The 20,219-nt window shown below is 45.2% G+C and overlaps 1 protein-coding gene across 2 annotated transcripts in view; it reads right to left on the bottom strand.

Annotated features, from left to right (window-relative positions):
- Positions 1 to 395: 395 nt before the first annotated feature.
- Positions 396 to 20,219, bottom strand: part of Sf3b1 (splicing factor 3b subunit 1) — a 56,037-nt gene continuing 36,213 nt past the window's right edge. For both annotated transcript variants that reach the window (XM_075679981.1, XM_075679982.1), the window contains 4 exons: positions 16,254 to 16,523; positions 13,216 to 13,442; positions 1,918 to 2,134; positions 396 to 653 (listed from right to left, as the gene is read on the bottom strand). In XM_075679981.1, the coding sequence (XP_075536096.1) occupies positions 495 to 653; positions 1,918 to 2,134; positions 13,216 to 13,442; positions 16,254 to 16,523 (873 nt within the window). In that variant the 3' untranslated portion in view covers positions 396 to 494. The remainder of the gene's footprint in view (positions 654 to 1,917; positions 2,135 to 13,215; positions 13,443 to 16,253; positions 16,524 to 20,219) is intronic.

The following is a 20,219-nucleotide window of genomic DNA, read 5'->3' as shown; positions in this document are numbered from 1 at the left end:
TTTTAATGCAAAATTATCTAATGCATTTTTCATAATCATTACAGTCTTAGTTTTCAATTTTTGCCATTTAGAAAAAAATTCTCATAAAATTCTCATAAATGCACATACGAACTTTGCTTCATTTTTTTTTAGAAAAAAAAAAGTTGGTTCATTACACATGTTGTCAGCCAGCCACATCAGTTGACGGTGCAAATATACTCCCTTATGGAACAGTGTCCTTTTCTGCTGTAGTAGCATCACCAGAGTGGCTGACAGAAGATATCTTCAACTGGTTAGCTGGGGTTCCGAGGTCCGAATCCTCGCTAGCCCCTGCAGTTTCTATCAAAAACCCATGGTATAGCTCATCATTGACCCGGATTTGCCCAGCTGCCATTAAAAAGCAACCACCTTCCACATGAGGGGCTATTCATTTTATTACACAGAGAAAGGGGAGGGGAAAGGCTGCACAACAGAAACAAAGAACACTTGGGCCAAGAACAGGGAGGCCACCCCTTTCACAGGATATAGTCCAACTCGTGACGAATGTAGTTGTTGCGACCATCGTCAGGCACACGAGCGTAACCAGCAACCAGTGCATCTTGCCCTCCAATGTACAAACTGTTGTAGATTTTCCAGTAGACGTCTCGCACTTTCCGGGCCGGATGGAACAGGCCCTGCATGAAGGGAAGAGTGGCAACATTAGCGGTGATGACAGTTTGCCTCCCTGCACCACATTATAATGCACAAACAAAACAAGAAGCCAGTAAAATGTGATTTTGCAAGAGCCATTAGTCAGTTGTGTATGCCTCATTTCTGTAGTAATAAAGGAAGAAAGAAGGAATTAGTTTATGCAAATCAAGAAGGGAGACCCAAGGTAAGAACCTTTGTAAAGTTTTGATGCTGACACTGCAGTTGAAGCATGTGAACGACTGTGCCAGTTGGTTATTCTATGACAAAACTTTTTTAGTGTGAACAAAACTAAACATGGTGCCTGTCATATTGCTTTTGTGTCCGTGGTCTTCGCGTGCTAAAAAAGTTTGGTCTTGAAACGTGAAATACAGAAAGCTAGGTTCTCATTTTCCTTAACAATAAGCAAGCCTCCTCTATCTCAGTCTAGCATTACACAATCTATGCTCATTACAACGGACCCGCATACAACAGACTCAGATATAACAGACTATATTTCAACCATAGTTTGGTCTGCCTATTTTATTAATGAAATGAAGTTCACTCTCAATGGACCACTCTACAACTGACTATTGGCTACAGCGGATGAAATTTGCAGCAATTTTTGTCAAAAATCGGGCTTATAAAATGGACTTTTGCCATGTTGAAACAAGCTGGAAACTGACTTGCGAGGGTCAGCCGACAATCGTGGCTCAATATCTTGTGCGCAAGGGAGGCAGCAAAGCGGGGCGGACGCGTGCAGCCTTTCACATGCGAGGCACAGGGGGAGGCAAGGGAAAGAGGGCCGGTGTTCTACTCCGGTGGCTATTGTTAATGGCACGGCTGCACAGGCGCCGTGTCTTGAAAGCGATGTGCGCCAAGTGCCGTTAGCTTTGTATGTGTTGTGCTTTTGACATTTAGTTTGCGTTGAAGCGAGAGACAGCAGGTCAATTCCCTCTATGCTGATACCACGCTTATCTTGCTTGATTTGCTATCGCAATCAATGCTTCGCCTTTCGAGCAAAACTGCGACCTTTTTTTTTTTAGTTTGGACGTTCGTCACTCACTCTTTGCATTAAAGTTGCTAAACATCATGGCGAAAGTTTAGGAAGTGAGGTGTCTCGGATATTAGAGACTTTGGATAAAACGGAAGTTCTTGTCGGTTTATCAGGGTCGGTTGTAATGAGAGTCCACTGTATATTGCCTCTCTGTACCCCACCTTCCTTTTCACTTTTTTCGTTCTCCAGTGGTTGCAGAGGCAAGGGAAGGGTACCTGGAGGCAGTACTGGAGGATCTTGATGGGTCCCAAGGCCAGCCGCAGTCCCTCCACGGCACCCATAAATGCCTGCACCAAGTGCGGAGATGTCTCGAAAATGTTTGGCCACACATAATTCAGCAGGTGCACCAGGGCGTCTTCACACCCAAAACCGTACACGCCCAGAGACATGTGCTGGATGGCCGCACATGCTGTCTGTCGATGGACCAGATCCCTGCAAAGCAAGAAATAAAATTCAGTGACAACTAAGTTACACTGATAGAGGTTTCAGTGTTGTTTGTTTCACTGCCAAGTGTTTGGAAGTGAAAAAATGATAGATTAGCTGCAGAAACAAAGGACCAGCCTCAATCCACTGTGTCAGTATGCACAGAGAAAACACAGAATGTGTAGTGAGGCCACGGCTGACAAGGTGCACCCTTGGGGAAGGAACACACTGCCTATGCCCATGTAAAAATTTAAGGGTACAGCTCATGCACAAGAATACATAGTGTTTTAATATAATGAAAAACTGGGGTTTAACTGCACCATATCCCTAGCCACGCCAAATGTAAAGCCCATAAAAATAAACTATGCAGTGCCATTCTTTCATATGTGCCATCACTTCCTATTTTGTGTGTTTTATTGATGGCTAAACCACAATATCGAAGAATAACAGAAAAAAAGACAAGTCGGTTAGGATTCAAGATGCTCCAATTTCATTCCAGTTTCAGTTCGGAAAATATTTTATTCTATTCCATAGATTAAGAGAGTTACAATGGCTCGGAACACTGAACCAGTACACAAACCAGTTTGGTGCAGACCGTTTTGACCCGTCCCAGGCAATATGCTACCTACATAGTAGTACTATTGACTTGTCCACATGGCACATGCAAATGTTTCATTAAGCAGAGACAGAAATTTCCGAATGAGTTGCATAGATTCATGGAAATTTTCGTGTACATATTAAAGATAAGGGTAATTGATGAGAATGCCTGCATGACCGTAAGGCCTGCATTGCTTCCACACTTGTTATTTTAAAGCAGTGTCAGTTCATTTTTGTCTTGCTTCAGGCTTTTGCTATAGTTCTGGTGGTGAGTGGACTGGCATGTGATCCACGGTGCCAAAGACAACACAAATTCACAAGGTATTACTAAAATTATAACTTCAAATTTTCTGCCTGTAGCAAAGAAAGAAGCCAGGATTCGACATTCCGCTCAGTTTGCTGCTTTCTTTAAAACTAGACTAGTACACTGATGCTTCTGAACGATGAAAAAGGATGGTTTGTGCTGACCCATACATCGATCTTTCTTGTGCATCTGCACAAGGTGCATAGTTCTGCGCTAGCTGAGGGCAGACAAAGATGTCAAAAGCCTGTCCCTTCGCAACGTGAATCATTCTGAAAACTCAATGAGTGTTCTACTCTGTTTGGCTAAGCACAAACTTGCATTGATAAATGGCATGCAACAAATGCAGATTTCACATTCCATCTGCAGCCGCAGTTACCGCTCATTGAGAAGGTGGCGGCAACCATTAGTGACTGCAGTGTTATGGTTACTGTAAGTCATGCACCTGAGTCGTTGATATCTCTCCTTGGGGGCACTGTCTTTTCCATTCTTTGTGTTTATCTAGATTTAGTGACAAATTGATCTAATCGCTAAATTGGGAGTGGCACCAAGAATGTTGATTCCATGGAGCCCCTGAAACACCTTTGCAGCCACAGAACACAGCTGGTATGGCCGATGTCAGAAGGGGAAGTGTGTCTACCAAGGTGGCTGTAGTTATTAGCAGACACCTGCCGTCGTATCCCCATTTGCACACAGGAGCAGTATCATAAGAGCGGTACGACCAATGGAAAAATTGAAAATTCACATTAAGTTTGGCAACGAAGTATACAGTGAAGCAATTGGAGTGGCTTTTGCCTTGTTTGAACCTGTAAAATTGTACACTACCCTTTCAGTAAATATCCAAAAATACTCCCAATGCGATCAGATGCATGGTTCAGTTGGATGGCAACTGACGTTGGCAAGCAGATGTCATGCTCAGTGTCAATGTTGCTAATGACATCGCCGCTGCAATAGAAACGCATTTCTGGGTAAGCTTAAAATCATCAGTTTTCGCATCTGAAACACTATGCTTTAACCAACTCTAGTCTCCTGACAGCAAGCTCCATCTAGAATGTCCACATGCGTGCCGTTCTGCAGACTGGTGCATGCTGTCTGATCGACCGCACATGATTTTGTATGCCGCATAGGTCTTGTTACAATCAAGCAGCGGGGTCAGAGAACTTCAAGCCACTCCCGCATTCCTGTAACTATCCGCTTCAGCTTCATGAAGCTATCAGTACGCCCCACCGGACAGACCAGCTGTGACGCCATTGTAGGGTACATTTGACGGATAATATGTGGGTCTAGTGGCGGTTGATGGATGCCGCTTGACCGCAGATATGAGGCCAAGAAAATGCTGGAAAGGTGTGTGCTACATGGCTACCTTGCGGTCCCTGCTACAGTAATACCCTGTTAATTCAGATTTCACGGGACCAGAGACAATGTTTTAATTAACCGAATGTCGAATTAATGAGATTTTGACAATATTAACTCAAAAAATGCCTAAGACATCCAACATACCTTTACTTCATGAAATAACTGGCTATTGTTGCTTGTTGCATGCGAGAAATTTGCACGGAAAGCACAATTTTTCAGAGTTCTTGTAGGTGGTGCAGACCACACAGACGTTCGGGAGAAACGACACAGTTGTCCACCAAAACTTTAACCCTTTGGAGGTTTTTGCCGTACATGTATGGCGGCGGTTTTCTGTCCTGCAAGGTCTTTGCCGTACGGGTACGGTTCCGATACTCCGTTTGAAATTTCGCGCCATAATGATGATACGTGCTCACCGGGAGGTGCTGCCACCTCTTAGCACTTACAAGATGCGTTTGAAATTGGTGCTACCTTCTTGGGGAGATAAACAGAGCTGATTGCTAGCTTTAGCACGTCGCTCAGACTGCGGCAACGCCCCTTTGGCGGTTTCGGTTTTGCCGCGTGATTGCAACGGAGGCACTCGAAACGCCATTTTCTTTGTCGCCACTCTCTTGCAGGGCGGTGGAAGTTGATTTCTACCTTGATTGGCGCTGCTCTTAGCTTGTTTATCAGCGACGTTCATGATCGCAAGGTATTCTCGCTCTCAGTGGCAACGCGCTTTCGCGGTTTCGGTTCCGCCGCGTGACCGCAACAGAGGCGCGCAAAACGTGATTTTTCTCTTTGTCGGCACGCTCTCGCAGGGGCGGCGGAAGTTGATTTCTATCTTGATTGGCACTGCTCTTAGCTTGTTTATCACCACCACCCACGAGGTATTCTCGCTCTCCGCGGCAACGCGAGAGGGTGCCTCAGACCTCTGCCCAAGACAGCCGCACGCAGAGATGTCATGTGTGCGCCAACACAACTCCTCGCTCCAAGAGAACAGACACACATTTTAGGTGTGCAGACTGCGATAAGGCGCTGTGCGTAGACCCGTGTTTCAAGGAGTACCATGCTCGGAAATACTATTGAACATTTTGCAGTTCTGAGTGATCCCGACACCAAAATACCGTTCCTAATTATTTTGTATTATTTATTCCCGACTTTATACATTTTGTACATTCAAGTTCCGCAATAATGCAATTTGACCACCTGGGAAAGTTTTTTTCAAAATAATTCGACCTTCAAAGGGTTAAGGGCGTCATCGGCCTCTTTAGCAGTGCGCCGTGGCACTTCACACGCATCTATGACGGGCGGATTTTCGCTATCAGAGTCGGGCTCTTTGTCGCCTAGTACATCCAATATTTCGTCGTCGTTGAGACGACCGGCAACGGCAATGTCACTATCGATGTGGATGTATTCGTCCAGCGGGACGTCCGGAGGCAGAAGTCTGTCGCAGCGACTGTCATCTTCCTCAGCATTTTGGTTAACATCCGCATCCCTGGCTTCCAAAGAATCACTGTCACAGACAAAGCCACTGTGTCGGAAGCAGTTCACAATTACTGCGGGCGACATGTTGCTCCACACATGCGCCACCATATGTACAGTGCAGCCCACTTATAACGATACCACATATAACAATATATCGGTTATAATGATGGGTTGACATTAGAGTGTCATTTTATGCATTAGGTCTATGGGAAAAAAAAAAAAACATAACGATAGGTTATTCACCACATATCGGATATAACGATCAAAATTTTGCTGTCCAGATGGCATTTTCCATACAAAATAATCGTAATGTTTGCGTTGCTTAGTTCCTTGAAACGAACGATGTCGAGACGAGGTGATGTTTACCTCCGTAAGTTCGTATCTGTCGCCATTACCACGCTGTGCGTCCCGTGCCGCCCGCGCATCGGAGAGTACTTGAGTAGGTGCAGCGCGCTACAAGATGGCGCTAGCTGCGTCATGCGCGTCGGCCACAGTCGCTTCGAAAGTGAGAGAAAGAAAAAAAAAAGCGACAAGCAAAGCGGTGTGGTGGCGCTCGTCCCGCATTCAGTCTCTCTCTCGCGATAGCAGGCTGACGCCACCGAAGCAGCGTGCAACCAACGGTACAACCCAATTCGAAGATGGCGCCTACAAAGCGTAAAGCTGTGTCACTTGACACGAAGATGGATATTTTGCAGGACTCTCGACGCGGCTTCAAGGTGAGCGCCCTCGTGAAGAAGTAAGAGCTCGCCCAGTCGACGATATCAACCATCTTGAAAACCGGGAGCACCGCGATTGTGAAGGCAGGAGCTATCAGCGGCCATGCCGATCAGCGGAAAAGGGTTGGAGACCCTTTGTACGCCGATGTTGAAGAGGCGCTTTACCAGTGGTTCATCACAGCCTGCGCGTGATGCCTATTATAGGCATAAGGTGCCTATAATATAAGGTGCCCACTAATAGGCATAAGGTGCCTATTAGTGGGCCAATACTTGCCACCAAAGCGAAAAACTTCGCTTTTCTTCTGGGACGGCCAAATTTTGAGCCTGGGGGAGGCTGGATTCAGTGCATTAAAGAGCGGCACGGAATTGTTTACAAAAGCGTGGTAGAGGAAGCGGCATCTTTGGACAGAGGCAAAGCAGCAGTGGCTGCAGACAAAGCTGCCCGGCGTGCTGAAGCGCTACGCGGAGGACATATATAATTGCGACGAAACTGCTCTGTTTTTTCAAATGTTGCCGTCGAAGACTCACGCTCTTAAAGGAGATCGATGCCCTGGCGGGAAGCACTTGAAACTTAGGGTGACCGTGTTGCTGTGCGTTAGCATGGACGGGAGCCATCGTCTCAAGCCTTTCATGATCGGGCGATAAAAGAAGCCAACGTGCTTTAAGAATCAGCACATCCCGGTCCGCTATCACAGCAATAAGAAGGCGTGGATGACCCGTGACCTGTTCGAAGAATGGCCGCTCGGGTTCGACAGTTTAATTGAAGGCCAAGGAAGAAAAGTAGTGTTGCTACTTGACAACTGTAGCGCACACAGCGTTAACCCGAAGCTAACATCTGTCGAATTGATGCTTCTGCCTCCAAATACTACGGCAGGCCTTCAGCCATTGGACGCCGGCATGATCGCCAACTTTAAGAGGAAGCTTTAGCTCGGGCCCAACTCCGACGCGGCCTATTCAAATACATGTAAAAACGCAAAAACGTTTTTCTGAGATAACCCCTGGACCGATTTTAATGAAATTTGTTGCATTTGAGAGAGCAAGTTAAATTCTAGTGACTGTTGGTCACGGAATTTCTATTTAGGTCCTGAATGTTGTTAAAAAGATTTTCAAAAATTCGAATGTTTGAAAAAAAATAGAAGCACGAAGTTTACAGATTCATAGCTCTGCATAAAAAACAGATATCTCTGTTCTCTAAACGGGATCCATTAGATCATTGAAAGCGGACAAATTGGAAACATCATTTTATATCTTACGTGAATTTGTTACGTTGTTTACAAGGGTTCTGCAAAAGCTATATTTCCATATTACTAAATTTTTTGACATTCATGTGTAACATATCAGTTTTGTCCGCTTTAGATGTACTATTATATGCAATTCACGGAATTGTGTTATCAGTTTCCGTTGCTGAGTTACGGAGTAGTAAACTTGATAGTTTCGTTTTCTGAAAATTATTGATTTTTGCCAATTTTTAATAAGAAATTGACAGCCTAAATCAAAAACCCGAAACCAACAGTCACTAGATTTTAAGTTTTTCTTTTAAATACAACAAACCTTTTCAAATTTGGTGTGGTGGTTGACCAGAAAAACTAATTCTGCTTTTACGTGTATTTTGATAGGAGCACCCGAGCTAAAGCTTCCTCTTAAGGTCCTGTGTCGGCGGCGCATGCTGGAGTGGCTAATTTTAGCCATTGACCGCGCAGCTCCTGGCACGTCATGTCATGCAGACGGGCCCCCTGACCTGAAGATCAGCCTTTTGAAAGCCGTGCGCTTCGTTTATGGTGTATGGTATGAAGTAAAGCAGTCAACTATAAACAACTGCTTCAAAAAGACGGCCCTTGTGCGTCAGGACGAATTTCCCCAACCCACTGAGACTAACACGGTGGAAGCCGCCGACATAACCGAGCTCTGGGAGCTCGTTCCTACTGGTGACACAGGTGGTGCGCCGATGGAGGCGCTTTTGACTGCAGACAGTGCTGCCTTGTTCTGCGATAAGGTCACAACGAGGCGATCGTCGAAGATGTGCTGTCTCGACAGACGGCAAAGTTGTGCGATGGTGGCGACGGCAGCAGCGGCAGTGACGAGATTGACAGTGGCTCCTTGGCCCCGACCATGATGTCCATGCAATGTGCACTCTCGTCGATCGACTCCTTAATTGATTTTATGCATGCTAAAGGATTGGCGCCAGTGTTCGCGCTGCAGCTGGAAGCCATGCACACTGCGGTTGTGAAGCTGAAGCTGCCACAAAAGCAAGTGCAGATTTCGGACTATTTCGGCGCGCCTAACCCTTGACACGGTCGTTGGTGCTAGAAATAAAGTTCGTTTTTCACAGCCTACTTTCTACACCATCTATTCTTTAGAGCAAGTAGCGAATTCGAGTTCGGAGCTGCAAAGGTATGTTCCGCGTTTATTTTTTAATTTTTTATAACTGCAGTCCAGATATAGCGGTTATTGGTTATAACGATCATATTTTTTGTCTTTCTCGATATCGTTATAAGTGGACTGCACTGTACTGCACTCAGCAGAGTTACATCATATTTTTTCTTTGCCTCCATACAGAGCAACATGTGCTCAAGGACTTGTCTTCTGTATCGGCCTTTCCCATACTGAATAATTCCCTGATCCAGAGGCTGCAGGGAAGCCGTTGTGTTAGGTGGCAAAAAAAGCAGCTGTATGTCGGTTAGCCCCGACACATTATTGTGCGCACTACAGTTACCTAGCACAATTAGCGCTTAGCACGATTTTGCACAACAGCGGCAGTCCAGTTCGCGCAGCCAGGCCTGAAATATCGCTGAGGTCATCCACGCCTTTCGATTCGAGCGAGTCTACGGGAAGTTTCTTTATGCTTTTGAAGCATCTTGGCTTTTCCGCTCTGCCGATTCTCAATAGCGGTAGCCGCTCAGTCATGTTGGCAGCCAGCAAAACTGTTATCCTGTCCTTGCTTCGTTTACCGCCAACACAAAGGCCCCCCTTAAATGTGATCGTTTTATCCAGCAGGGCTTTGTAGAAGAGGGCTGGCTCATCTGCGTTAAAAATGTCGCAGGCATCACAATCGGCTAGGCGTGCAGGTAATCCGGCCCTCCAATCTTCGACAACGCTTTCATTCACAGCCCCCCTTCTCACCGCACATGCTTCGGAAAACCAGGCCGCGTCTTTTCTTGAATCGGTCTATCCAGCTTTCCGATGCCTTGAAGTCTTCGATGCTGAGCTTAAGTGCGTATTTTCGGCCTGTGCACAGATAAGGGAGCCACTCAAAGGCAGCTGTGCGTCGTGCAAATCGGAAATCCATCTTAATAACACGCCTTTAAGGGGGGATATGGGGATCGAAGCTAACTTTTTTATTTACCATCCGATTTTGATTAAATTTTGCACAGATGTTAATAATATCACATAAACAAAACTGTGAAAATATGGTGAAAATATGGCTGCAATATCTGAAGTACTTTTTTGTTTACAAAATTGTTCTGCTTTAGCTTTTGCAAAATGCCTGCACACCTGTATATTGGTGCTAGGAGTTCAAACAAACATTGATAGCACTCCTATATGTATCCTCCACACAGTGACATTCCTGTAATTTTTTTTGCCTAACAGAATTTTTTTATATTTTCATTCTTTTGCAGCTACTTCAGTTGCATGAAAATCTCGACTGTGAAAACAAAAGATAACAAATTATTGAAGCAACTATTTTGAAAACAAAACATGTCACTGTATGCAGTGGTGTACAAAGAGTGTAACAAAACAAACGGTGTAAAAATATTCATAACGGTGGCTGAGATATTGGCTTTGCAAGTTGACCTTGGTGGCAGAAAAAAGTTTTGAGAAAAAGGTGTTTGAAGTTTTGGGCCATGTTTATTCGACTAGAAACTACCGGCCTTGTAGGTACAGGTGTCAGGTTGATCTCTTGGCTTCTTGGATCTTTTATGCTTGCTTTCATGTGCTTTTTGTGCCCTCTTCTTGCGCAAGGCATCTTTCTCAGCTGCTCGACTCGCTTGAGTCCGTCGCCACCGAGCATGCTTCTCCAGCCGTAAACCCTATCTTCCGTTCGGTTGCCGGCACAGAACCAAGTGACGCGCGGACAGTGGCGGCGGTCATATTCAACACCTCCGACAAGATGAATTGTGACTCAAGATGCGACTGCATGGTGCGACCGTTGCTGATGCACGGTTCGTCTTCACGGCCGCAGACGCTCGCGCTTGGACCGCACTTTCGTCGTTCATCTCGGTGACGGCGGTGGCACAATCGGGGTACGTCGCGGAGCATTTACAGGGCGTTGCAGGCCCGGAAGCATCGGAAAAGGCGGTTATTAGTTCGGTATCATCACCACTGGAACTCAAGGCTGCAACAGCCTGCGAATTGCCCAGCAATGCGTCGACAGTCTAAGCTTGCGCACGGACGCAACTCTGCTAGGACTACTTATCCTTCGGATGTTCGGCGGTTTGCGCTTGCGGCTGCCGAAGCGGTGCTTGGTCGCGTATTTCGTCGTACACGCCCGCCAAGTCATGCTCGAAACCACAAAATGAAATAGAAAACTAAAATCCGAATAAAGCGATGAAGCGGCGGCGTATCTCGAATATCCAACACGTAAACAAAGGGGCAGCAGCCAGCGCGCGAAGAGACGGGAGAAGCAGACGCCGCAGCAGCTCGCTTCCAGACCCGGCCAATGGGGCGGCTCATAGAACGCACGTGACGGAGCAAGCCAATCGGCGGCCGCGACAAGCAGCTCCGCGACCTTCAGACTTTTTGCTTTTTTATGCTTGCTCTTCTCTCTATCAGGAAATGAAAGAGAGGAGTCAAAAGGCGAAGAGGCGCGCTTTTCAACGGTACCAGCATGGCCGCGCTGCGTACTGCCGTTCCGGAGCTAGGGACGCTCGAAAACCGCGACTTTTCCACCGATTTTCACGAAATTTTCGCTGTATTGCCTTATGTATATATTTATTTATGGTACTTAGCAGTCGTTTTCAACGGAAATACTTGGAAAACTTATAGAAAAGGGGTCAAAGATTCGAAATCTGCAACTTTCTAAAAAGTGATTTTTGGGTCGTTTTTCCAGAGTTGATCCCCGCGTCCCCCCTTAAGTTTCGGGTGCGCTGCCATTCGCTACCTCTCCCTATTGTCAGCGAACTTGTCGCTGTCGAACGCCTGAAGAATCTCCGCTCCATTTTTCATGTACGTGCTGAGCATGCTTCTCTTCACATTGAATTTATTTATTATGACCTGCTGAGACACCCCTGCCTTCACGGCTTTCAATATTTCTCCATTCGCTGCCAAATCCTTCGCCTCATACTTCGCCCGCTGCGGTGTGGCACGAGCACATGGTGGCGCGGCTAGGCACGGCAACGAAGCAACGGGTACACGCACAGTGTCAAGAAAAAACGAAGTATAAACTGAAAAAAGAAAAGCGTTAACAAAATTTAACACACACGCAAAAAAAGTTCCACCGTCCTCACACACGCACCTGACGCAAATGGATAAACACGATAAGAACGACAACAACAAAAAACTGCACAACTCTGCAACCACACAACTGCACAAGCAAAAGACAACGTCGGAAATGGCGGACATCAATACAAAGAAAAAAACGTATATGTAGCAGTGTATAGATTAGGGTTGCTAGCATAGACCGATAACTACCATGCCGATAACTATAGCGATGCAGAGGCAGTGTCAAGCACCAAAAGCGACTGCAAAGCCAGAGGTATGTCATTGCCGCCATGTTTTTTGAGACGTAGGTTTTGCCTATTATGTAACAATAAATTAAGCATGACGGCCTTGACGTTTTTCCGGCCTTTTGGCACTCCCAGCACATGCAAGAATGGCCTTTGAGATCGGCGCACGCTAATCGGAGACGCCATGGGTGGCGGTGCGATTTTAACACCCCTAGTGCCGCCCAATCATATATGCCCCATGTGCCTCTGAGCTCCGCGAACTGTCCAAATTAACCGAAGTACGACCAAATATGTCCGAATTAACGGGAGTTCTGTGCCATGGGGTTATGTACATGTTTGACAGGACCAGCCGGCGCGTCCGAATTAACGCGGGCCAAATTAACGAGGTTTTACTGTATTGTGCACCTATCACATGGGTAGTAATTTGACTAGCAGGCATTGGTGTATGAAGGCACAATAAATGCCCTTTCTATTGTTTGCACTACTGTAGTGTAGTTCCAGGGCACACTTGAGACCCCATGCCATGGCAGGGGATTCCAGTTTAATTTTGGCCACCTGGGGTTCTTTAACCTGCACTCAATGCACAGTACATGGGCGTTTTTGTTTCACCTCCATCAAAATGCTGCCACTGAGGTCGGGATTTGATCCTGTGCCCTCGGCTTAGCAGCCCAACGACAGTCACTATGGCACTGCGACAGGAGGAACAACTCTTTCCAATGTGGAGCTCAAGACTTGCTGCCACATGATTTTGCACAGGCGACATGCACAAATGCGGAAAAATTTGCAACGATGCCGTGCGACAATAGGCGCTGTCACAGAGCCTTCAGTTTCCATTTGCTCTCGGAGCCAGTTTCCCAGTTGAAACCCTAGAGGACACTTCTGCATGTTAGAGAGGAGGCAGAGGCAAAGGGGTGAAGTTGGTGTACTCTAGTTTTCTTTCTTTCTTTCTTCAATTGGGGGGGGGGGGGCCTTAGTCAAAGGAACTGCACTAACCTGTCCATGAGGGCATCCTCAAGTAGTGGTGTGACAGCGTAGATGTAGTCGCGGCCCATCTCCCCGATGTACTCGAAGAGAAACGAGAGGGACTTGAGCACACCGTTCTGAACATTCAGCTCGGGTACCCGGTACTCATTCATGAGGGCAGGCAAAACTGTGAACGGGGAGCATGTTTCTGCCACAATGGCAATGGCCACTGTAGTGCACACTCGGTTCTGTCGTTCCTGTAATATTCGAAGCACAATATTTAAGACACCCGGTTAATCAAAAGGCACCAATAAGGCCAGATTGGCGGCACTAATTTACCAACTGATCCAGCAAAACGCCTACATGCACTTTTCTGAACTTTTTAAAAATTATTTCTTGGTAGGTGTTGATGAAACTTGTCGAGTTTATGTATTTCAATGTACTAATTTAAGATACACAGTTAGAGTCAAATCTTTCAGGTTCTTTAGGGACCGTGAAACTGTCTAAAAAAAAAATGAATGCATGTTTTTAGTGGCGCCAACAGCTCAAATTGCTACACACACAACCTAAAAAGCTCTAAACACTTGGCAGCACACATAATAGGTATATCCATCAGTGCTCGCACTATGACAGAAGACTGCAGGTGCACATATGTATAATTAGGGATACAGCCCACTCTTGGTATGCTTCACCACACTAAATTTCGAATGCTTGACTGCATAGCACTGCCTTATTGTGGTGAAGCTGACTTTTGAAAACTAATTATGCAGTGCACTCTAAAACCATTGGCAAAAAAAAACAAAGGCGGAATCAGTGCCATTGCTCACAGTGGCGAATCTTTTTAATACAAGACCTGTCACTAAACAGCAGGAATTGCTAGCGAAGCAGCTAGGTCTAGCATTGCTGTGGTGGCTACGGCTGCAACCAGATCGGCATCCGAAAGCGCAATTCAATGCTGCGACATTATAAAACGGTGGCAGTGGTTGCTTAGATTAATTCCATTTCAGACATGTGATCAGGAAAAAAAAAAATGTTTGAAAAATGGGGCAGCCGAAGGGTTTCATCATCTGAAATTTCAGGTGTCTTTAAACATTGGCTTTATGCGGTACGTGGCAGTGCCTCTAAGGCGTCTGAATTATTGGACACGTCAGAAAAATCGCCAGTTAACTGTACATTGTTTTTTTGCAGAGTAACTATATTTTTAAAAATTCCTGAAATTCAGTTTTGTGCATAACTTGCTTGGAGATGAGCTACTTACTACATTTTATATGATGTAATGAAGACTGACATACAAAACTGATGTTGAGTGATCAGAGTTTGCAGTTCGACAAGAAAGAAACGCTCTAGACTGATTTGAGCCAGAGTTATGGCCTGTCAAATTTTTTTTAAGAACCAATAGTAGCACTTAGTAAAAATCATTACTGAGAAAAAAATTATTACTGCAACAGGATAGTAGAACTAGATACCATCACTCCAAAACTGCAACACTATCAGAAATTCTGTTTTGAGAAAATGAGGAAATTCACTTCACTAAGTGTTCATGGCCATTATGGCAAAGGCTAAATCAATCAAAGATGATATGGAGGTTCACTCAAGCAAAAATAAATGCTCTACACGACACTGAAGCAAGGGGATGCGTAAAGATAGGTATCGGGGCCAATTTTAATCTTGGAGCAGTGTGGGGACACTGCTCTTTATAAGTCTAAAAAGGTTTGCAGTGGGGAAATATGAAGATACTCATATAATGGCAGTTTCCTTTGCTGCACGCCACTTTGATCTTGTAACAGGCCCACAAACTTCAGCGTGAAGCATCGTAAGTATGACTGGTTTAGGATAGTGTTCCCTTAAGTATGTGCAAACCATTACAACTCTCTCCAACTCCATCCCACTACTTGGAAATCTACCTTGGAAACGGACTACCCCTTTAGCAGCAAAGGATTTCCAACACACCACCCTGCCCTCCACTAACAAAGCCACTTCTACTTCGATGCCGAATCTATAACAAACTGTCAGTGCAAAGAACTTTGAAATAGCCCATGTGACAGCGACTTCAACGAGACTTGAGCACCAGTTCAAATTTAGGAGGACAAAATCATCTCAAATGCCTGCTAACCTAATTTTCCCTGGATGCAGAGCATATAAATATGCATACATACATAACAAACAATTTAACAAAACTTGTTGCTGTGCCAGTTGGTTCATGACTCAAAAACAAAAGTTGCGGTGCTAAACAGATGAAGACAAAGTGAGACACAAACGACATATATAGGCGCCCATACATGTCGTCAGTGTCTCACTTCGTCCTCGTCTGCTTAGCACTGTAACTTGTTTTTAAATAACAAATGTTTGTTCTCTGTACACTTGGTTACATTTACAGAAATCTTGTGAGAGGGGTGTACCAGAGGGAACGAGGATCAGCACAATCGGTGCACTGTCCCAGAAAACTCAGGTTCCTTTATGTTGGGAAGTGTTCCCCCTTATGTGAGCCAAGGCAGCACTGATGGCCCCGATGCCACCGCAGCTGCTGCAGCTATGCCTCCCTTACGCATGGCTAGGTGCAAGAGAAAAAAGCTCTAGCAGCAGGGGCTGCACAAGGCATCAGTGTGCCCCACTGGCACACACAGACAGGGCTGGAAACGTCGTTAAGGCCAACGCCTCGTGCCAAACAACCTCCTGCTTCCCTCCTACTGGCATCATTGCAAAAGTTCCGTGGCAATACCACCAAATGCAACCTGCTCATTAAAAAGTGTAGTGAAATCAGTGCCAACTGTTCTTAGAGCTCACCTCCAAACCAGTCCACACAAAAGAACAACTTTCTTATTTGTTACACAGACAAATATATTGCATATTTGGAATTAGCATGTCAATCCATATCAGTAATGCATTTGATAAAAAATGCTCCCATAAAAGAAGGGGGGGGGGGGGGTAGCAGCAGCGCGTCAAGTGGAGTGTTCCTCCATAAAACAGCTTCATAATAATGTCGCTGTTGTTCAGCCACAACTAAAGCTGAACTATTGTAGAGCTTAACACAAAGCAAAACATGAAGCCAGCTAAAGAACAGCATATACCTGGACACGCAGGTTGTTGAGGAGCGTGGCCAACACATCGTGGGGACCAATAGCCTTGGCTATGTAACCAAAGGTATTGACGGTGGCTCGTCGGATGGCTTTCTTGTGAGCCTTCAGCAGCTCCAGCAGCTCAAAGCAGATGCGCATCCACTCACGAGCGGGCACATACTCGGCACCACGATCGGCAATACGACCGACCAAGTCTATGCAGTTCTCCTGCACCTTCTCATGCCGATTCTTCAGGATTGGTGTCAACCGAGGTAACAAATCCTGCAGTGGCAAAGCAGAAATTAGCCTTTGTGCACAGACACTGGCCATGCTTTTAACCAAGCCAAGAAAACATACTATAGTACAGATATCTGTAGTATAGACACACGACTCAAACAACTGCTGAGTTAAAGGTAATAAAACAATGATTGCCTTCATCCAACAGTAATTCTTTATTCTTTATTGTGTCCATAACCTGCACCACGCCTATTAAATGGCAGATAAATCAGTCCCAGATTATTCTTTCAATTATATGTTTTAAATTCATAAAACGAACAAGCAAATACATCAACACAGGCAAGTCCGTGAAGATTGCTACAACATCTCCCAACAAGCAGTTGATCTCATCAACAAGAACTTCGACTCACGTCACAGAGTTAGTAGGATAGGGCTTTTTTAATTAAATTTAATTGTAGAGTTTTACATGCCAAAACCACGATATGAGGCACAACGTAGTGAGGGACTCTGGCGGTGCCCGCGTCTTCCAGAAAGTACTTCGCAATTCACATTGCACATACGATCAGATTACATAAGGTTTGGTGACGACAGACAGCGGATATAAGCATCAATAACACTCAAGAAATTCCGATACATGCGGGTGCACCCTGCACTGAACGATAACATTTGTTAGACAGTGAACTGCAGTCAGCCGAGAAAGATAAACAAGTACACGTGTCAATATGTTAAGATATTCATAATAAGACCATCGATCTAGGTGTCTGTTGCATTTAATGAGAATAATGCGTTGCTGCACCTTTTCAATTTTTGCTTGCAATGGCTTGCACAGCTTGTTCCATACAACAGAAGCAAACTTTTAGTTTGCACTAATGGGGATCACTGAAACCATGTGCAACTTGTACAATAAATTCATGAACAGATGCGGCAGCTTTAAAAATGTGATTTACGTGGCCATTGAACAGCAGACTACTGTCCATATAGACTCCCAAGATCTCATGCGTTTGTTACTCTCTTCAGATTGCCCATAACAACTGCTAAGGGTAACTGACAAAGCTTTCTTGCAAAGGAGATAATGACTGTCCTAGTGGTGTGAAAAAGGACATTGACGGCACACCAATTCTTTACAATACATATCTCTTCCTGAAGTGTAGCACAGTCATTAAGGACAGATGCAAGCATAACAATTTTAGGTTGTCTACTTAATGTAGCATTGTTGCTCTCTGAACAGAAAAAGACAAATCATTAACAAAATGTTAAATAGCAATGGTGCCAGTACTGAACATCATGGCACTCCCCATCATGGCACATACACGTTTTCCTCTGGTTCACCGGCCCCTTTGTTAGGGCCCTGGACTTCAGGTCGTCTAAGGTTCCTTTGCACTTATGACGAGCACAACATACACACCTTGTGCCTGCGCATGGTCATACTGTGCCGAGCCACACTAATCAGAGGCCCAAGTCGACAGAGACTGCTCGAGCGCTCACGAGTAGGCCTGTAGCACACTACAGTCAAAACCAGCTATGTCAAATTTGCAAAAAAAAAAAAAAAAAAAAAACCACCTATCAGTTCGACATAGGTCATAATTCGATATAAGCCTCCTAAAGAATTGGATGTCGTAAAAACACATACAATTTATGAAATCACTTTATTGATGAAACTAGCTTAGTTTTGCATGAAATAGTCCTGTATTTTCTTCTGCTTGGGCAATTTCGCTACCTGCGACGCATGCACTTCTTCACATTGTCAGAAGAGTCGGAGCCGCTGAGGCCACAACCTTCCACATTCGTGCAGAAGCACCAAACTAGTGCGAGTGCACCAATCGCTTTGGAGGATGTGGGCAAAGGACTATTGTTGCTTTCCTCATTCTGCCCACTTTCACTTGTGCTCAGTACCATGTCGGCAATGTACTCTTCGTTTTCGGGCTCTCCCGTCGTTGCGACATCATCATCTGCACTCACAAACTCTTAGACCGTTCACTCGTTAACGGCTTCCAGAAATTCTGACAGCTCGCTCCAAACTTCGGCAACACCGGCAACGGCTTCGTCGCACACATCAGAATTTACAATCACCACCGGGTACGCGGAAGCCGGCATGTCTAAAGCAATTTCGGATGAACCACTTGTACACGGCCATGCGTATGCGTCAAGCGCCACGGGCACAGGGTCGCGAGTTTGTCTGCTTTAGCCCTAATCTCACTCTTCAAGATAGTGATGAGAGTGCTCCTCGGAATCTTGCATGCTGCGGAATCATCCTACTTCTCAGGGAGGAAGGGGGCCAACAACAACAAGAACTCTGCACAATGGTGCAAGTACTGCTGTGCAGGTTTACTTTGTCCGTAAACGTATTACACTTTATGCAATACCAGATCACTGTGCAGCTGCACAGCAGCAACAACACTGGTAGCGACCTTTCTTGTGATGTACCGTGTATACAGAGAGCACATAAAGCTGCAATGACCTTTCACATTCTACTTATCTGCTGGTGTAAAGCGTTCATTAACAACATATTCATTATTGTGTAATCCTTTTAAAATTTTTTTTCTACGAGAAAACTTGTGCACCCCAAAAGCATTTCATAAGTACTTTAGTGGCACAAAGAATCACAAGATACCGCCACTATTCACACTACTGCCAGATATACCGTATTCACTCGAATCTAGGCATACCCCGATTCTAAGCCGACCCCCTAAAGTCCGAAGCCAACATCAAAAAGATATATTACCTCGAATGTAGGCCGAACAAAAAAAGCGAGGACAGCGTTCACAAAATGCGAACAGCATTTACTGAATCTGAACGTGCAGAGCTCATTCAACATCATTGTCGTAGCTAGACTTGTCGCTGTGTTCCTTTCACTGTCACCTTCAAACAGTGCACTATCTTCGGTACCGTCAAGTGCATTAGATATGCTGCACTTTCTAAAGACACGTACGATCAAAGTACCTGGGATGTCGTCTCATGCTGCAGCTACCCAGCACGCCAGCTGAGATAGTGATGCACGTTTGATGCGGCCCGTTGCCGTTAGCATGTCCCGTATAATTAATTTGGCCTGTTCGACTGTATCGCGCTCCCTGGAACATTCCGTATATACTGTTCTACAAACATGTGGACTCTCACTAACTCCACCGATGTCACACACGAGAGGGTGCCACTCAAACATCTCGGGGCTAACACACCGGTGCGAAAAAAAAATTATCCTACCCTTAAAAGCTTTAACACGCCGTGCAGGACTGCCAGGGCATCACACAGGCACCACTACGCTGCCCGTAAAGAGCAGCACCAGTGAAATTACATCACTTTCAGGTTGCGAGCACTAACACTTTGTTGCACTTTTTATAGTCTGAGAAGATGAAAAAGTCATGCGCTGTGAATGAAATGTTCCATAACTTTTGTTTGCAATTCTAAAATACTCTGAACAATTAAGTCAAGAATATAATACCTGTGCCACACGGGTACAGAAAATGGCATTCAGTAGTTAAGGCCTTAAGTTCCTGAATGAAAATTTTTTCAGCAGAGCTGCCAGAAGTCTAAATTTAATGACATTTGACCCGATGATGTCGATGACAGAGTCTTCTGAAGTGAGCAATATTAGGGTATGAATTAAAAATAAATATGCATTTACAAGTTTAAACTGTTGTAATAAACAGTGAAATATAAAACTAAGCATACTATGGCTCGGTTAGCCTGAGTTTCTTGCTGTCTTTTAGAATCGACCATAGCAACTGTGGCCAATGGACGTCAAAT

The sequence above is a fragment of the Dermacentor variabilis genome, chromosome 2 (genome assembly GCF_050947875.1).
Source record: "Dermacentor variabilis isolate Ectoservices chromosome 2, ASM5094787v1, whole genome shotgun sequence".
In the NCBI taxonomy this organism is placed as follows: domain Eukaryota; kingdom Metazoa; phylum Arthropoda; class Arachnida; order Ixodida; family Ixodidae; genus Dermacentor; species Dermacentor variabilis.
This window is presented reverse-complemented; position numbering and strand designations above follow the sequence as displayed.